Source organism: Camponotus floridanus, unplaced genomic scaffold (genome assembly GCF_003227725.1).
Source record: "Camponotus floridanus strain SB8 unplaced genomic scaffold, Cflo_v7.5 scaffold123, whole genome shotgun sequence".
In the NCBI taxonomy this organism is placed as follows: Eukaryota; Metazoa; Arthropoda; class Insecta; order Hymenoptera; family Formicidae; genus Camponotus; species Camponotus floridanus.
This window is the reverse complement of record NW_020229241.1, coordinates 489208-506751: the sequence shown is the minus strand read 5'-3', so window position 1 is coordinate 506751 and position 17544 is coordinate 489208. Positions and strand designations below refer to the sequence as shown.

The 17544-nt window shown below is 43.1% G+C and overlaps 2 protein-coding genes across 2 annotated transcripts; both read left to right on the top strand.

The window, feature by feature from the left end:
* The first annotated feature begins 10836 nt into the window (after nt 1–10836).
* LOC112639983 lies at nt 10837–11622 on the top strand. Its single transcript, XM_025415583.1, has one exon. It carries the CDS (start codon nt 10837–10839, stop codon nt 11620–11622), a length of 786 nt encoding a protein of 261 aa, XP_025271368.1.
* A 2343-nt stretch (nt 11623–13965) lies between these two features.
* On the top strand, nt 13966–14709 carry LOC112639982. Its single transcript, XM_025415582.1, has one exon. It carries the CDS (start codon nt 13966–13968, stop codon nt 14707–14709), a length of 744 nt encoding a protein of 247 aa, XP_025271367.1.
* The last annotated feature ends 2835 nt before the right edge of the window (nt 14710–17544 follow it).

Sequence of the window (17544 nt, the reverse complement as noted above, 5' to 3'; positions counted from 1 at the left end):
GACAGGGAACCTAGGACTAGTTGTACCGTCGACGGGGCTGGTTTGTCAGTACGGCTTCTGATGGCCGGCGACACCCCGTGCAGTCGGGCGTTTGCCTCGACTGAGACTGCGTACAGGAAAAACCCGGAGTTACCCGGTGGATCGGACGACAAGTCGTCTCGGATTAGAGCCGGAAAAACCGGAGACACCCGGTAGATCGAGGAACACCTCGACCGGGACTGGTACAGGAGCCGGAGTTACTCGGCGGGAGTCGAGAGACACCTCGACCTGGAGCGGTTTCAGGAAGCCGGAGACACCCGGCGGATCGAGGAACACCTCGACCCGGAGCGGTTTCGGGATGACCGACACCGGGGGCACCCGGTCGAGCCGAGGAGCACCTCAGCCCGGGTGAGATCTGGTCAGGATCTGGCCCCGAGGCACTGGTCGTGCCGGCTTTTATACCCGGCCGGAGATCCCCTACCTGGCGAATTTCGCAGGTGGGGCACGACTGCGAAATTTGGGGAAGATTCGGACCGGGCGAGCGAGAGCGAGACAGCAAGCGCAAAGTGGCGAGAGCAAGCGAGAAGGCGAGCGTGCGAGCGAGAAAGCGTGCGAGCATGCTAGGTTGCGAGCGAGATAGCGGGAAAGTAGCGGGTGCGATTAGATCAGCGCATACATAGAGAGAGATAATAAATATATTTATTCCAGAATCATAAGAATTTAGGAACGAGGCGCAGGCGCTTCGTTACATCCATATAAAAGAATTACGTTTCACTGTCGTGATTTCGCGGCTATTTGATGCTATGAAACAAATAATGCGCGACGACACGCTGGAAATAATCAATCAGCGAGCTTTAAAAGTGACATTCGATTTTGCGGTGCTTCATTATCTGTGCATAACAGATCTTTTGTATTGTTTTAAATTTATATTTTTTTTAACGATCTGTAAGATCTGTGTATTTTGCAACACGTGTTATCGTTTCTTTTATAGAACACGACACATTATCTGTAAATATTTCTGCGTGTACGTGCGTGTATGCTTTTATCGTGTTGGTTGTGTAATTTTTTTATTTTTTTATCACATGTTGTATTTCTCTTTTATTTCTACTTTTAAGTTTTTTTAATTTTATTTTTATATTTTTTTGTTTTCATTATAATAAACAATCACTATGTCGAGTCAGTGCCCTGTAGATAGTTATTATAAGTGCGTATACAAAGAATGTAAGAATGGGAGATTTTCGCATGGGAAACGGCTATTCCGATTTCCAATGCAGAAGGATACAAGATGCAATACATGGATACGCAATACAGGTATGTTTTTGTGCAATAATTGTCATTATTTTATTAATTTTTTTGCCTTTTCTACTCCCAAATTCAATACATATTATTTGTTATTTTATTATTTCATAAAATAAAAATAAAAAAAAACGACAGCAGGGAGATTCGAACTCGGATCAGCGCCGTGACAAGCAGTCATCTTACTTGCACTGCTACGCGCTATTATGAAGTAACACTTTATCGAATTGATTATAACCAACACGCCTGACAAAAAATTTTTTTTTACCAAACATTCGGTATACCAATTGCTATGTCAGCTTGAAGTATGCATGTAATCGTAATTTTCATAATGTGTTGTATTTTTGTTACAGAACATACAAAGTTGGAGAACTTGTCTGCCAATACCCTTAGAAAATTAGGATTATGTGAAGATCATTTCATTATTACATCATAACGAAGAACGCGACGTAAAAGCGCGACGAGAGAAAGGGGAAAGCAATATCGTAAGCTCATCGCGTGGCAGTCGCGTGGTCTGTCATTGATGAGACAAAGACAGAACGATGAATTATCGGTTCTTATCCGACTGTCCATCTCTGAATAGTTCGGACATGAACCCATATCATAGACACAAACCATGTTTCGTTACCGAGCGTAATGGACATAGTTCACGTCCACTTTGTCGGACAGCGCGTCAAGCATCGAGAAATGTGCCCGTCGAGACTGGTGGCCGCTCTCAGGTTTCTCTCTGCTATTAGACTCGGTTCTCGGGCCCGAATTAGAGCCACACGTTTACCTTGACGACATCATCGTGATTAGCCGAACGTTCGAAAAACACCTCGAGCTGCTCAGGGAGACTTTCCGCTGTCTACGTAACGCGCGCCTCCGCCTGAATCCGGAAAAATGCCGTTTCTGCGTGGACCACCTAATATACCTCGGGCACGTCATCGACCGCGAGGGGATTCGCACCGACCCCGAGAAAATTCGCGCCGTGGCCGGTTGGCCGGAACCGCAGACCGTAAAATAGATCCGTCAGTTCGTAGGGATGGCGTCGTGGTACAGACGGTTTATTCCGAATTTCTCCACGATCGCCGCGCCGCTCACACAATTAACCAAGAAGCACGCACGTTGGAAGTGGAGCCCGGAAGAATCCACCGCGTTCGACCAATTAAAACACGCGCTGATTTCCGCGCCGGTTCTGGCCTGTCCCAATTTTACTCGCCGTTTTTCTCTCCAGACCGACGCTAGCACGACCAGGCTCGGCGACGTCTTGACTCAGAATTTTGAAGAAGGCGAGCGCGTGATCGCCTACGCGAGCCGCACCCTAAATTCTGCCGAACGGAATTACAGTGCGACGGAACTCGAGTGCCTGGCCATTGTCTGGGGCATCCGGCGTATGAAGAGTTACCTCGAGGGTTACTCTTTTACCGTCGTAGCCGACCATCAAGCCCTACGATGGTTGCAAAAAATGGAATCGCCGACCGGACGCCTCGGACGCTGGATGTTCGAGCTCCAGCAATACGATTTCGATGTACGATACCGCCGCGGAGTGTTAAACCGGGTCGCAGACGCACTGTCGCGTCACCCGGCCACCTGCGCCGCCAGACGCCAGGAATACTCCTGGTACCGCCGCACGCGGGAAGGGGTCCAGAATGACCCCGCCGTGTACCCCGATTACCGCATCCAGGACGGGCAGCTATACCGTCTCATCTACCACAGCCTGGATTTCAAGGACAGTCACCCTGACGAACAATGGAAACGCTGCATACCCAAGGAGGGCAGGAAAAAGATACTACAGCAATTTCACGACGCCCCCACCGCCGGGTACATGGGCATCGCGAAAACCATCGCCCGGATTGCCAAGAAATATTACTGGCCGGGGATGTTGCGCGAGATTGCCGGTTACGTACGAGCCTGTCAAAACTGCCAAGCCCACAAGGTCGCCCAGCAACGACCGGCCGGGGCACTGCACTCCACGTACGTCGGCCGACCCTGGGAACAAGTGACGTTAGACCTCGTCGGGCCGTTGCCACGTTCACACCAGGGACATACGTGGCTCTTCGTCCTCCAGGACCGATTCACGAAATGGATAGAGCTCGCCGTTACGCCGAGCTACCGCTGCCGCCATCACCAAGGCGCTAACCGAGCGTATTCTTCGACACAGCCGACCCGAATCCGTGCTATCTGACAACGGAACACAACTGAGATCCACCCAGTTGGAGGAGCGCCTACGAGCATGGAATGTCCGGCATATCACCATACCGGCTTACTCGCCCCATTGCAATCCGGTCAAGAGAACGAACCGCACCATCAAAACGATGATCACATTGATAAAGATCATCGAGCCTGGGTCGAACATATACCGGCCTTGCAATTCGCGTACAACTCGGCACTTCACGACGCGACCGGATACACGCCGGCCTTTCTAAATTATGGGCGCGAAGTACAAGCCCCGAAGGACACCGACCCGCAGGCCGCAGTACAGGACGCTCCTGACGTCATCCGGAACAAGCTCACCGAGGCATACGAAGTGGTGAAGCTTCATCTGGCGCAAGCTTTCCAGCGACAGAAACGCCATTACGATCTCCGGCGTCGGCCTTGGAAACCGAACGTCGGGCAATGGGTGTGGAAGCGCGACTACCCTCTTTCTAAGAAAAGCGAAGCGTACAACGCCAAATTGGCGCCCAAGTTCAGCGGGCCATACGAGATCCGAAAAATCGTCTTACCCGTTATTGTGGATCTCAAGAGCAATAGGGGAAAGTGGATAAGGCATGTACACATCCAGGATTTGAAAACGGCTCATCAAAACAACAACAATGACAACCTTATCCTCCCCAACGAGGACGCCGATCACGAGCCTGACAAAACGATTATCGAGAACGCTCACAACTGAGCCAAACTTCGAAGAAGATGGAGCAGAACCAAGAAATCCTGGACGAACGCACCGCTCTGCTTCAGGAATACGAAGCAGGGAGCAACATCGCGACGCGGACCGAGGAACCCGCGCCGCGCTGCATTGCCGCACCACCACCGCCGCGGCCATCTCGTGTCGGTACCACCATCCAGCGGTCCGACCGAGTCAATCGGCAGAAACAGGAGGCTCTCCTGACGCCGCCACCGCCACCACCGCAGCGGAGGGCCCAGCGGCCATACGAGAGGCCACCCCGGCCAGTCAACCGGAGGAACACGCCAGCCGAGCCGCCGACCATCCTGCGACCGATGGGTCCGTTGCCGCCACCACCAATTCTCGTCGAAGTCGAGTCAGGGATCACAGTGGAGGTCACTTCGCCGTATACGTATCGCACAGGTACAAGGCGCGATCGCCTGCCGGACGGTGGATCATACGATTCACCCGCGATGGCAGGGTGCGTTATGCAGGGTGCGTTATTGCCGCCGCATTCCACCTCGCGCGGCATAATGGGAAAAAACAAATGCTTTTATTATAAGTAGAGCCGACGACCAGGCGTCCACCCGCCCAACCGACCGTCCGACCGAAGCGGATGCCCGATTCGGGCATATTTAACATGGGGAGTATTGTAACGGTGCACTCCGATGCACCGTTCCAAATTCCCGGCAACAAAGACATAGTTATTTTTAAGAAAAAATATGTAATTGTTAATTGCAAATTACATATTTTTTTGCGAAACAACTATGAGTTTTCTTTACACCAATTGATTCTTCTCATTATTTTGTACATAAAAGTATTAAGGTAAAATAATCGAAAAATGAATATTTTACAAGATATTTTACGGTTTATGTAAAATTAAAAAATGATTTCAAGCCTCATAACTTGGAAAGTACTTAATGAAAACTAACTTAATTATAATGTTTTGGAAAGCTCTTGAGATGAGCTACAAGAATATGCAAAAGCATATAGGGTATCACATTTAAAAAGTTGGAGCTGACCTTCGCGTGTCCTTCAGGTGACTCTTCAAGATTAAACTAATGACACCATCTTATGTCCCCCTTGAAACTATACAACTTTTGTCTAAAACATTTTTCTCTATCTTGCTTAAGTTCCGAGAAATTTAGATGGGGAGATTAAAATGGGTCACCCTGTATATAAAATAAATAATTATATATGTAGGGATATGTAGGGAATATTTCCGCGTAACTATATTTATGTCTATGCAGACAAATGTAATAAATGTCTATGTAAGTATAATTATGGTTGCGCAGTTAAATATGAAAATTTCTACACATTTCTACACACACACACACACGCGCGCGCGCGCGCGCGCGCGCGCGCGCGTGTGTGTGTATGTGTGTAGAAATTTCATATTTGACTGCTCAACCATAATTAGAGTGACATAGACATTTGTTACATTTGCCTGCGTAGACACAAATATAAATACGCAGAAATATTCCTCACATGTATAATTATATATATATATATACAGGGTCTACCAAAAGTGTGGAAACCCCTAAATATCTCGGAAAATATCCGTTTTACAGAAAAGTGTTTCCAACAAAAGTTGTAGGGTTTAAGAAGATCTATATACTGATTCTATCAGTTTGACCTTGGATGGCGTCGTCAAGGTCAGGTCAAGGTCACATTGACTTTTTTAAATGACACCCCCTACATTTGATTGCATATTCTTATAGCTTAATTCAAGAGCTTTCCAAAACACTATAATAATGTTCATTTTTATTAAGTACTTTGCGAGTTATGAGGGTTGAATGATAGAGTAGCGCCGGTATTAACATTATCCAAGGTGTACTACATGGAGGTTACTCGCTCGGATTTGCATCTGTTGTGTGTGTGATCCAGCTAACTAAGGCAAGATCGGTCGTGGATCCAGTCAGCAAAAGCAAAGACCCAACCAAATTACAATCGAGCATTTAAAGACCTGGAAAGCAATCGACATAGTAAACAGTAAATAAATTTGTGGATGCTCATTTATCATAATAATTGTTCGAAATGTGTGCGTGTGCGTGCGTGCGGTGCGTGTATACAGAGATCAGGTTAGGTTGCACCAAACGATTGCAAATGTGTTTCAATGTGTTAAAGTAAATGCTGAAAGTGGCTGCCATTTACTTCCTGACAATATGCTAATCTTTGGTAGAATGTAGAAATGACTTTACGATTCGTTTCAAAAGGTATCAAAGCCATTTCATCCCTTATTCGCTGTATCAATTCGTGAATGGTTTTAGGTTTTGTTCTGTAAACCTTACTCTTCAGATATCCCCATAGATAATAATCAAGAGGAGTTAGATCTGGTGACCGAGGTGGCCAATCCTCTCCTCCCTCATTTCCGTTCCTTCTTCCTATCCACCGTAGCGGAAAAGTCTCATTTAAAATACGACGTGGTCCTGCACCAAAATGAGCAGGAGCTCCATCATGCTGAAACCATATTTCTTGGAAATTATTTGGAAAAGTATTCTGTATGGCTGGAATTATTTGATCAACAAGTAATCTCTCATACCTTTGAGCGTTCAAATATTCTTCAAAAAAAAACGGCCCTATTAAATAGCCATCTATTATTCCGCACCATACATTTATTTTTTGTGGATGTTGTGTGTGAGTTTCCCGCACCCAATTCGGATTCTCATCTGACCAGAAACGAAAATTTTGATTATTAACTTCTCCCGTTAAGGTAAAAGTTGCCTCGTCTGTGAAAACAATTTGATAAGGGAAGATGGGCCGGACATCTATTAGTGCCATCATTCTTTCACAGAAATGTATACGACGCTCCTCATCTCCGTTTTGCAATTCTTGAACGTATTGCAATTTATATGGATGGAACTTGTTCTTCTTTAAAATTCTCTAAACCGACATGGGAGCAATATCGTGAGTTTGAGCGATTCTCTGAACACTAGAATTGGGATCTTCAATAAATGTCTGCAGAACATCAAGTTGTTTTTCTTCGTTGGTTGCAGACAATGGTCTTCCTGACTTAGAGCGATTTCTTACGCTACCAGTTTGTCTAAAACGTTCTATTGTTTTTAACACAGTGGACTTATTAATTCGACGGTTCGGATACGTGTCATTAAATAATCGAACGACATCAGAGAACGATCTTTCGTTATCACCCCATCCACGCATCATGAGGATAGTGATTCTTTCACGTTCCGACAAGTCGCCAGCCATTTTTAAAACGTTTAATTTTAATTAATCGTACGTTGTATTTGGACGATAACAATTAATTTCTGCTTGCTCAAAGCTGAAGTTAGAAGGTGCTCGTTCTTTGATAGCTTTATACATTCTTAGTTGAATTTTAAATGCGAGTTAGACTGCATGTAGTGCGTCACATAGCGGTAAATGAAGGAACTAACGAGACGTTTCATACACGTTTTATGGAGCAATTTTTTGGCAATTTGACTTCAGCGAAATATGAGGATATGTTGAGGAATCGATCTTGCCTTAGTTAGCTGGATCACACACACAACAGATGCAAATCCGAGCGAGTAACCTCCATGTAGTACACCTTGGATAATGTTAATACCGGCGCTACTCTATCATTCAACCCTCATAACTCGCAAAGTACTTAATAAAAATGAACATTATTATAGTGTTTTGGAAAGCTCTTGAATTAAGCTATAAGAATATGCAATCAAATGTAGGGGGTGTCATTTAAAAAAGTCAATGTGACCTTGACCTGACCTTGACGACGCCATCCAAGGTCAAACTGATAGAATCAGTATATAGATCTTCTTAAACCCTACAACTTTTGTTGGAAACACTTTTCTGTAAAACGTATATTTTCCGAGATATTTAGGGGTTTCCACACTTTTGGTAGACCCTGTATATATATATATATACACAGTCTGGCTATAAAGTTTTAGGATTAATTTTATAAAACTTGCCTAAATAGTGCTATCTATCTTTCGTCACTTGAAATCTTTTGTACAGGGTGTCTCAAAATGATCTGACATTTTAAATTGCGCGCCATTTTTTTTGCAGCGGACGTAACGTACTAACCTTTAATAACTGGCATCAGGAAGTATTGAGGTTTAGTCGTGGAGAAGTACACGATCGAGCAACGCATAGAAATTGTGAAAATCCACTACAAATATGGTGAACATTTTGCAGAAACGATTCGAAAAGTCCGAACGTCTTGTGGTCATCATAACGCACCATCTCGTAATGCTGTGGTGAATTTAATAAAAAAATTTGAGGTTAGTGGGTCACTTTTAACCGCGAAAAGTAGTGGCCGTTCTTGTAGTGGTCGGTCGAATGAAAACGTAGCCGCAGTGAGTGCGAGTGTTGACGAAAATCCTTCCACCTCGATACGCCATCGTGCTCAGCAATTGGACATTTCAAGGTCCTCTGTGCAGCGAATTTGACGAAAGATCTGCATTTGCATGCTTACAAGATCCAATTGACACAAGAACTGCAACCAGCAGACCATGCGCAGCGCCGTATATTCGCCAATTGGATATTGGAGCATCAACAAATCGATGGTGATTTTTCGAAGAAAATCATCTTTAGCGATGAGGCGCATTTTCAACTTAATGGGTACGTGAATAAACAAAACTGTCGAATTTGGGGTACCGAAAATCCACAAGTGATTCAACAGCTTCCTATGCATCCACCACGAGTCACTGTTTGGTGCGGATTTTGGGTTGGAGGAGTGATTGGGCCGTACTTTTTCGAGAATGCTGCGGGAAATGCGGTTACCGTCAATGGTGTTCGTTATCGTGACATGATAACCAACTTCTTATGGAAAGAATTGAACGGTATAGACTTGGAAGACATATTCTTTCAACAAGATGGTGCAACCTGCCTCACTGCGGACGAAACAATGCAGTTATTGCAGACGAAGTTTCATGGTCGTGTTATTTCGCGCCGCGGCGATGAATTGGCCACCAAGATCGTGCGATTTGACGCCATTGGACTTCTTTCTTTGGGGTTTTCTGAAGGAAAAGTGTATGCCAATGATCCACAGACCATTCTGGAGTTGAAGGAAGAAATTAAACGTGCCATTAATGAAATTAGTCCGCAATTATTCCAAAATGTCATTGAAAATTTTGTCAAAAGAATGAACGTTTGCAAACAGAGTCTAGGCGGCCATTTATCAGATATTGTGTTCCACATATAACTTCCATGTTTGTACTTTATATTAAACTAAAAACATGTGTACTTTTCAAATAAATAATATGTTTTATTAATAAATTAAAATGTCAGATCATTTTGAGACACCCTGTATTAATCTTTAACTACGTCTCTATTAAGTTTTATAAATATTAGTTCAGTGTAGTTCATATTTAAACCTTGTTTTGTAAGACATGTTTGTTTTGTCTCGTCAGAAGCATTTATCGACCAACGATATGTGATCAAGTTTTGTAAAATTCGGTAAAATTGCTATAGAAACAAATGAAATGATAAGAAAAGTGCAGAATGCGTTGAAAAAAATTCACAAAGAGCGAAGATACTTCGATTTTAATAGTCAAGAATGAAAACAATGCTCATTACTTTTCTTATATGAAAGGTGTGGCGTCCCTGACGCTCGCCACATCGAGCGCGATCTCAGGAAGCGCCGACCTGACGCTCGCCACATCGAGCACGTTCTCAGGAAGCGCTGACTAGATTCATGAAGTTGACGCAACATCAGTTTTAATTAATGCCGCTGAAAGGCGCGGCAGATTAAGATAATTTTCTCGCTATCGGAAAACATTGAAAAGTGTATATAAGAAGATGCGGTCAACGACTTATCAATCACTTGTAACTTCGCAACAAATAGCTTATAGCTATTCAGCGAATTCTCTTTTGACCCTTGTGATTATTCTCTCCTCCGAGACCTTCGAGATTCTCCGAGACCTTCCAGATCTACGAGATCCACGAGATCTCCAGATCTCCCAGACTCACGCCATCCAATCAAATGTCATGGCCCGACACGCCGACTAGTCAACCGAATTGGTCACCAAATAGCATAAGAAGTGACGATGGCACCGCCTCCATCGACAACGCCGACGAGTCGCAACAGTTCGGTGCACATGGATAGTTAGCAACAGCAACAGGGAGGTCCACAGCAGCCATCGCAACAGCAGCAGCAACAACAAACTCCCACGGATACGCAAGTAAAAGGATTCGCCACGATTGCCGCCAGTAACGTGTCGGGAAACGAGATGCATGGGTATCCACTTCAACCGGACCCACAGAGTTTACACAGCTCTAACGGATATCCAGGCTACGTGGAAATGGGTCAACAAACGCAGAACCAATGGCAAATGGTTTCGCAGCAGCAACAACATCATCAACAAACGCAAATGCAACGGCAACAACCAGCAGTTGACAATAATCAACAACATATATGGTCAGATACGAGCGGAAAAATGAGCAACAATGTTAACAGTAATTTAAATTGGCAAGATAAAACGATGCAACAGCAGTTGCATCATTCCCAACAAAATATGCAAGGTAATATAAAACAAGTGGAGCAGCAACAGGCTACTCAAATGCAACAACAGAAACTGCCGAGACCGGCAAGTCACATGAGGTGGGAGACTAAAGAAGCGTAAAGGAACCCCAAATACCACAATCGTGGTCAGAGAACGCTGACAACCAGCAGCAACAAACTCAGGGAAACTGGTCGCGACAAAGTCCAAAGCTAAGGGATCCACAAAACTGGTGACCCCGACATGGACGGAGACAACCAACAAATTGGCCGCCTCGCAATCAAGGCACCTCCTTTCTGGCCTGAAGAACCTGAACTCTGGTTTGCTCAACTAGAAGGCCAATTTACACTAGGAGGAATAACACAAGACGCAACAAAATATTTATATGTTATAGCACACATTAAAACTAAGTACGCTCGGGATGTAAGAGACATTATTACGCAACCCCCGGAAGCCGGAAAATATGAAACAATTAAAAAAGCACTTATACAACGTTTGACAATCACTCAAGAACAACGAACTCGCCAATTACTTGAGCATGAAGAGTTAGGTGATAGAAAACCATCTCAATTCCTACGACATTTGCGAACACTTGCCGGATCAAATATACTGGAACATCTTCTCCGCACTTTATGGATTGGACGACTGCCCTCACAAATGCAAATCATATTAACAACAAGGTCAGAAGACAGACTAGAGGAAGTTGCTGAACAAGCCGACCGAATTGCCGAAGTAACAAACCGATCAATAGCAGCTACTACAAACAGTACTACCGAAAAGCAGACGCTAGAGGAACAAATAAAAAAATTAACTGAGCAAGTCGCAAAGTTAAGTAGAAGACAATTTAATCGCTCTAGAAGCCGATCCAGAAATTGGTCGCCAAGAAGACGATCGCAGAGTAAATCACAAAATCAAACAAGTCAAGAAGACGAGGAAACCTGTTATTACCATCGACGTTTCGGAAACAAGGTTAATAAATGCCAGCAACCTTGCAAATTCAAAAAGGAAAACGAAGAGGAGAGTCATTAATGGCGGCAAATGACTCGAATCCTCATACTTGCCGCCTCATAATCACAGATATCAAAACCAAAGTCCCATACCTGATAGACACGGGATCAGATGTCAGCGTCTATCCTCGCAAATTAGTCCAAGGTCCGCTTTGGTCAAGCGCATATCAACTTTACGCAGCTAATGGAACGATTATACGCACCTTTGGATAAATAACGCTGGAACCAAATTTTGGACTAAGGAGAACATTCCTTTGGCGGTTTATCATAGCTGATGTCACACAACCACTCATCGGCGCTGATTTTCTATCTTTTTACCACGTGCTTCCAGACTTACAAAAAGGACGACTAATCGACGGGAAAACAGGACTTTTTACACAAAAACTTAAACCCGTTGGCGAGAAGGGGAACATCAGCTCCATCAAAATTTTATCATAACGGATAAAATACCGTAACCTTCTTGCGGAATTTCCCGACATAACTAAATTAGGCGGAGTCAGAAAAGAAACTCGACACTCAACAGTCCACTACATCAAAACCACGACAGGTCCACCAGAAGGATGGCGCCCACGCCGTTTAGCTCCCGACAAATTAAAAGCAGCCAAAGCTGAGTTCGATCTTTTACTGAACGAAGGGATAATTCAACCCTCAAAAAGCCCCTGGGCCTCTCCTCTCCATATGGCACCCAAAAAAGAAAATTCTTGGCGACCTTGCGGAGATTATAGAAAATTAAACGCAAGAACCGTACCAGACAGATACCCAATACCTCACATAGAAGATTTCACGCAGACGTTAGAAGGCAAAAGAGTATTTTCAACCTTAGACTTGGTTAGAGCATACAATCAAATACCTGTACATGAAGAAGATATTCCCAAAACGGCAATTGCAACTCCTTTCGGCCTTTTTGAATACAAATATATGCCTTTTGGATTACGCAACGCAGCTCAAACATTCCAGCGTTTCATTAACGAAGTCTTGCATGGACTAGATTTTTGCTATACATATATTGACGACATCCTCGTGGCATCTAAATCAGAAGAAGAACATGAAACACATCTACGGGAAGTATTCCAGCGTTTAGACAAATACGGCCTAATTATAAATCAAACAAAATGCATTTTCGGGGAAAACCAAGTAAAGTTCTTAGGATATTTGGTTATAGCAGAAGGAACCAAACCTCTTCTTGAAAAAGTGAAGGCAATTGAAAATTTCCCAAAACCCAAGACAGTTAAAGAAATGCGTCAATTCCTAGGAATGTTAAACTTTTACAGAAGATTCATTCCTGGGGCAGCTGAGGACCAAGCCAAGTTAAATGAAACACTATCTGGCACTTTTAAAAAAAAGAAAGCACTCATTATGTGGACTCAAGATTTAGAACAAGCTTTCGAAAAAACAAAAAAGAGTTTATCCCGAGCTACACTCCTAGTTCATCCGGACCCTCAGGCTGAGTTAGCTCTAACTACTGATGCCTCCGATAACGCTATGGGAGCAGTAATACAACAAAGAATCGGAAAAGATTGGCAACCTCTGGCTTTCATGAGTAAAAAATTTAGTCCAGCACAACGAAAATACAGTCCTTACGACAGGGAGCTGTTAGCGATTTATTTAGCAGTTAAACACTACCGGCATCTCCTAGAAGGACGAAATTTTACAATTTATACTGACCACAAACCTCTCATTTACGCTTTTAACAAAGATCCTCCGTAGTTCTCCACGTCAAGCACGCCATTTGGAATTTATTGGGCAATTTTCCACGAATATTCAACACATTTCCGGGAAAGAAAACATAACAGCAGATACCCTATCAAGAGTGGAAAGCATTCATAACGCGATAAACTTCGAAGAGCTAGCTAAATCACAAGAGGACGATGTAGAGCTCCTGGAACTTCTGCATGGGAGTGGAACTCTAAAATTAAAAAAAGTATCAATTCCAGGAACAGAGATCACGCTATTTTGTGATGAAGAATCAAAATTCTCACGTCCATTTGTAACTAGACCATTCCGAAGAAAAGTTTTCCAATCGTTGCATGGTCTTTCACACCCTGGGATCAAAGCAACTGCAAAACTAATAATGCAACGTTTCGTTTGGCCAGGAGTTCAACGCGATTGCCGCAAATGGGCGCAAGCCTGTCTTCAATGCCAAAAAGCAAAAATTACCAGGCATAATAAAGCACCAATCGGAAATTTCCAAGTTCCTTCAAGACGTTTCGAACACATTCACGTCGATATCATTGGACCTATGCCATCCTCCAAAGGACATCGATACTGCCTTACAATAATAGACAGATTTACAAGATGACCTGAAGCGATACCACTTCCAGACATTTCAGCAAACACTATAGCAACAGTCATTTTTTCAAACTGGATGGCAAGATTTGGCATACCGTTACGCATAACTACTGACCAAGGCCGACAGTTTGAAGCAGAATTATTTAAACGTTTGATGCAAATAACCGGCTCCACGCATCTTAGGACCACAGCATACCACCCAGCAGCAAACGGTTTAGTAGAACGTTTCCATAGACAACTAAAAACAGCTATTAAATGTCATCAAACAGAAAATTGGGTTGAAATTTTGCCTGTAATATTAATGGGAATTAGAGCAGCATGGAAAGAGGATCTGCAAGCAACAACAGCAGAAATGGTTTATGGAGAGCCAATCAAATTGCCAGGCCAATTCTTACAAAAAAATATTCCTGAAGTTCTTGAAGAAAACCAAGGGGAAGTTTTGGAAGAACTTAGGAAAAACATACAAAAATTAAAACCTCAAGAGATCAAAAGACACGGAGGAACAACTACCTTTATTTTCAAAGATATGAGAACAACAACACATGTTTTTGTGCGTAACGAGACACTTGGGGGAGGCCTTCGATCTCCGTATGAAGGGTCTTATAAAGTACTAAAAAGAAACGAAAAAGTTATCACTATCAACAAGAATGGCAAGAATATCAATGTGTACATAGATAGAGTTAAACCAGCTTACATCCTTGAAGAAGATAATATCTTAACAAATCAACAGAAAATAACGGATAAACCGCAACCGGAAAAACTTCGGACGCGCAGCGGTCGGACTTCCAAACCACCGGTCCGTTTTCAAATCCCTAACTAATATACAGCGGAGGGGGTCGTGTGGCGTTCCTGACGCTCGTCACATCGAGCGCGATCTCAGGAAGCGCCGACCTGACGCTCGCCACATCGAGCACGTTCTCGGGAAGCGCTGACTAGAATCATGAAGTTGGCGCAACATCAGTTTTAATTAATGCCGCTGAAAGGTGCGGCAGATTAAGATAATTTTCTCGCTATCGGAAAACATTGAAAAGTGTATATAAGAAGATGCGGTCAACGACTTATCAATCACTTGTAACCTCGCAACAAATAGCTTATAGCTATTCAGCGAATTCTCTTTTGCCCCTTGTGATTATTCTCTCCTCCGAGACCTTCGAGATTCTCCGAGACCTTCCAGATTTACGAGATCCACGAGATCTCCAGATCTTCCAGAACCTCGAGTCATCCAGATCTTCGAGAACCTCGAGTCCTCCAGATCCTCCAGATCTTCGAGAACCTCGAGTCATCCAGATCCTCCAGATCTTCGAGAACCTCGAGTCCTCCAGATCCTCCAGATCTTCGAGAACCTCGAGTCATCCAGATCCTCCAGATCTTCGAGAACCTCGAGTCCTCCAGATCCTCCAGATCTTCGAGAACCTCGAGTCATCCAGATCTTCGAGAACCTCGAGTCCTCCAGATCCTCCAGATCTTCGAGATCCTCGAGTCCTCAAGATCCTCTAGACCTTCAAGAACCTCGAGTCTCCCAGATCCTTCAGACTCTCGAGTCTTCAAGATCCTTCAGACCTTCTAGATCCTCGAGACGTCCAGATCCTGCCTAATCTTCCAGACCATCAATACCTCCGAGACCTACTAGATCTTCAAGATCTCCAAGATCTTCCAGACCTACTAGACCATCCAGATCTTCGGAGATCTTCCTCTATGGCCCTCGGAAAGTTATCCAGTTTCTTCCCTGGAAACTTATACCAATAGACCTGGTCGAAAGAAGATTCTCTCGAAGATTTTCTCCCCTCCCGGTGACTCCTAGAGCATCTCCACCAAGGACTCCTCGTTCCTCCAACAGAAAATCTAGGGGAACTCAAACCGAAGCAAGAAATAGTCGAGGAGAAAAACTAGCGAAGATTAGGATAACTTAGACCTCGCCAAGAATAACTTGGCAACCAAAAATCATTGAAATAAATAATAATGTAAATAAATAATAAATAAATATTAATGTAAAAAAAGTCCACAAAAGGTATAATTAACAATAATTAGAATTAAAACATAGTGGTATTTTAAATAAAACATTCAAAAATATTTAAACACACTGTAGGCTATAAAACCACTAGGCGCAGAACTATAACGCAAATTAATCAATATGGCAATATAAATTTAGATCAGAAACAATTTAAGAGAAATCACAAAAAATTATTTATTTTAAAAACAAAAGAGGGCAAACGTTTCGATCTGCTCCAGATCATTATCAATGCCAAGAATCGCAAAAGAAAAAAAAGAAAAACATGTAAATAAGTGAAAAAGCAAAAAAAGGCTACGAGGTCGTCGATGTACATTAGGTCAGCAGATTTCGAAATAACGGATAAAGACGTCGCATATTTTTAAATTAATACATACAAAGCAGTCAAAAACGCGAAAAACTCAATGAAAACGCTCGGATTTACAAAATAACCGCAATCATGCTCGCTCGCACGTATGCTACTCACCAGAATAATGAAATAAAAACGCGGTGCGAAGCAAACACACAAACGCGGTGCGAAGCAAACACAAAATACGTAGAAGCAGGAGTGCAAGCACCCATCCTCAATATGTAGCAAAAATTCCAAAGAGTCTTCAAAATGTAGCAAAATTCCAAAGAGTCTTCAAAGTTTAAATTAGATTCCAGAAAAAGCGATAGTCAAAATCTGAAAAATAAAGCAAGACCATCTGAGCCCTTGTCAGTGGTGTCTCAACACAGATTAGAGGGACATGAATTTGCATGGGATAATGCAAAAATCTTGGATCAAGATTCTTCTTATTTTAGAAGATCTATCTCAGAAATGATCCATATTACACTGCAAAGTAATGGGCTCAATGTACAGAAAGATACCGAAAAATTAGACAATGTTTACCTCCCCATCATTAAATCCTTTAAATTATAACAAGTTCTTATCTCTCTTCTACATATCAATTTTTCATATTTAGATCCGTTCCTGCTTTTCTTTTCTTTCCCCCTCCTCCCCTCTCGTGTGCTCGGGGGATGGGGCACACGCCGGATTCCTTTACGTATCGTAGCTCAGTTCGATCCGAGATCTCGCTCGAGATACTTGTGCTTTTATTTACAAGGTATTGGCTTTGCTCTCAATTAATTCGTTTCCCTGCTATTGCTTTCTTTTTAAGTTAATTGCAAATTTTCTTGCATTCCATCTTAAAGATTTCTGGCGTTTTTAACATTACTATGATTTTGTCTGATTTTATTTGTCTGTTTACTGCATTGTGTCTTGCTTGTGCGTGTGTTGCTCCGCTTGCTTTATTTTTCAGATTTTGACTATCGCTTTTTCTGGAATCTAATTTAAACTTTGAAGACTCTTTGGAATTTTGCTACATTTTGAAGACTCTTTGGAATTTTTGCTACATATTGAGGATGGGTGCTTGCACTCCTGCTTCTACGTATTTTGTGTGTTTGCTTCGCACCGCGTTTTTATTTCATTATTCTGGTGAGTAGCATACGTGCGAGCGAGCATGATTGCGGTTATTTTGTAAATCCGAGCGTTTTTATTGAGTTTTTCGCGTTTTTGACTGCTTTGTATGTATTAATTTAAAAATATGCGACGTCTTTATCCGTTATTTCGAAATCTGCTGACCTAATGTACATCGATGACCTCGTAGCCTTTTTTTGCTTTTTCAC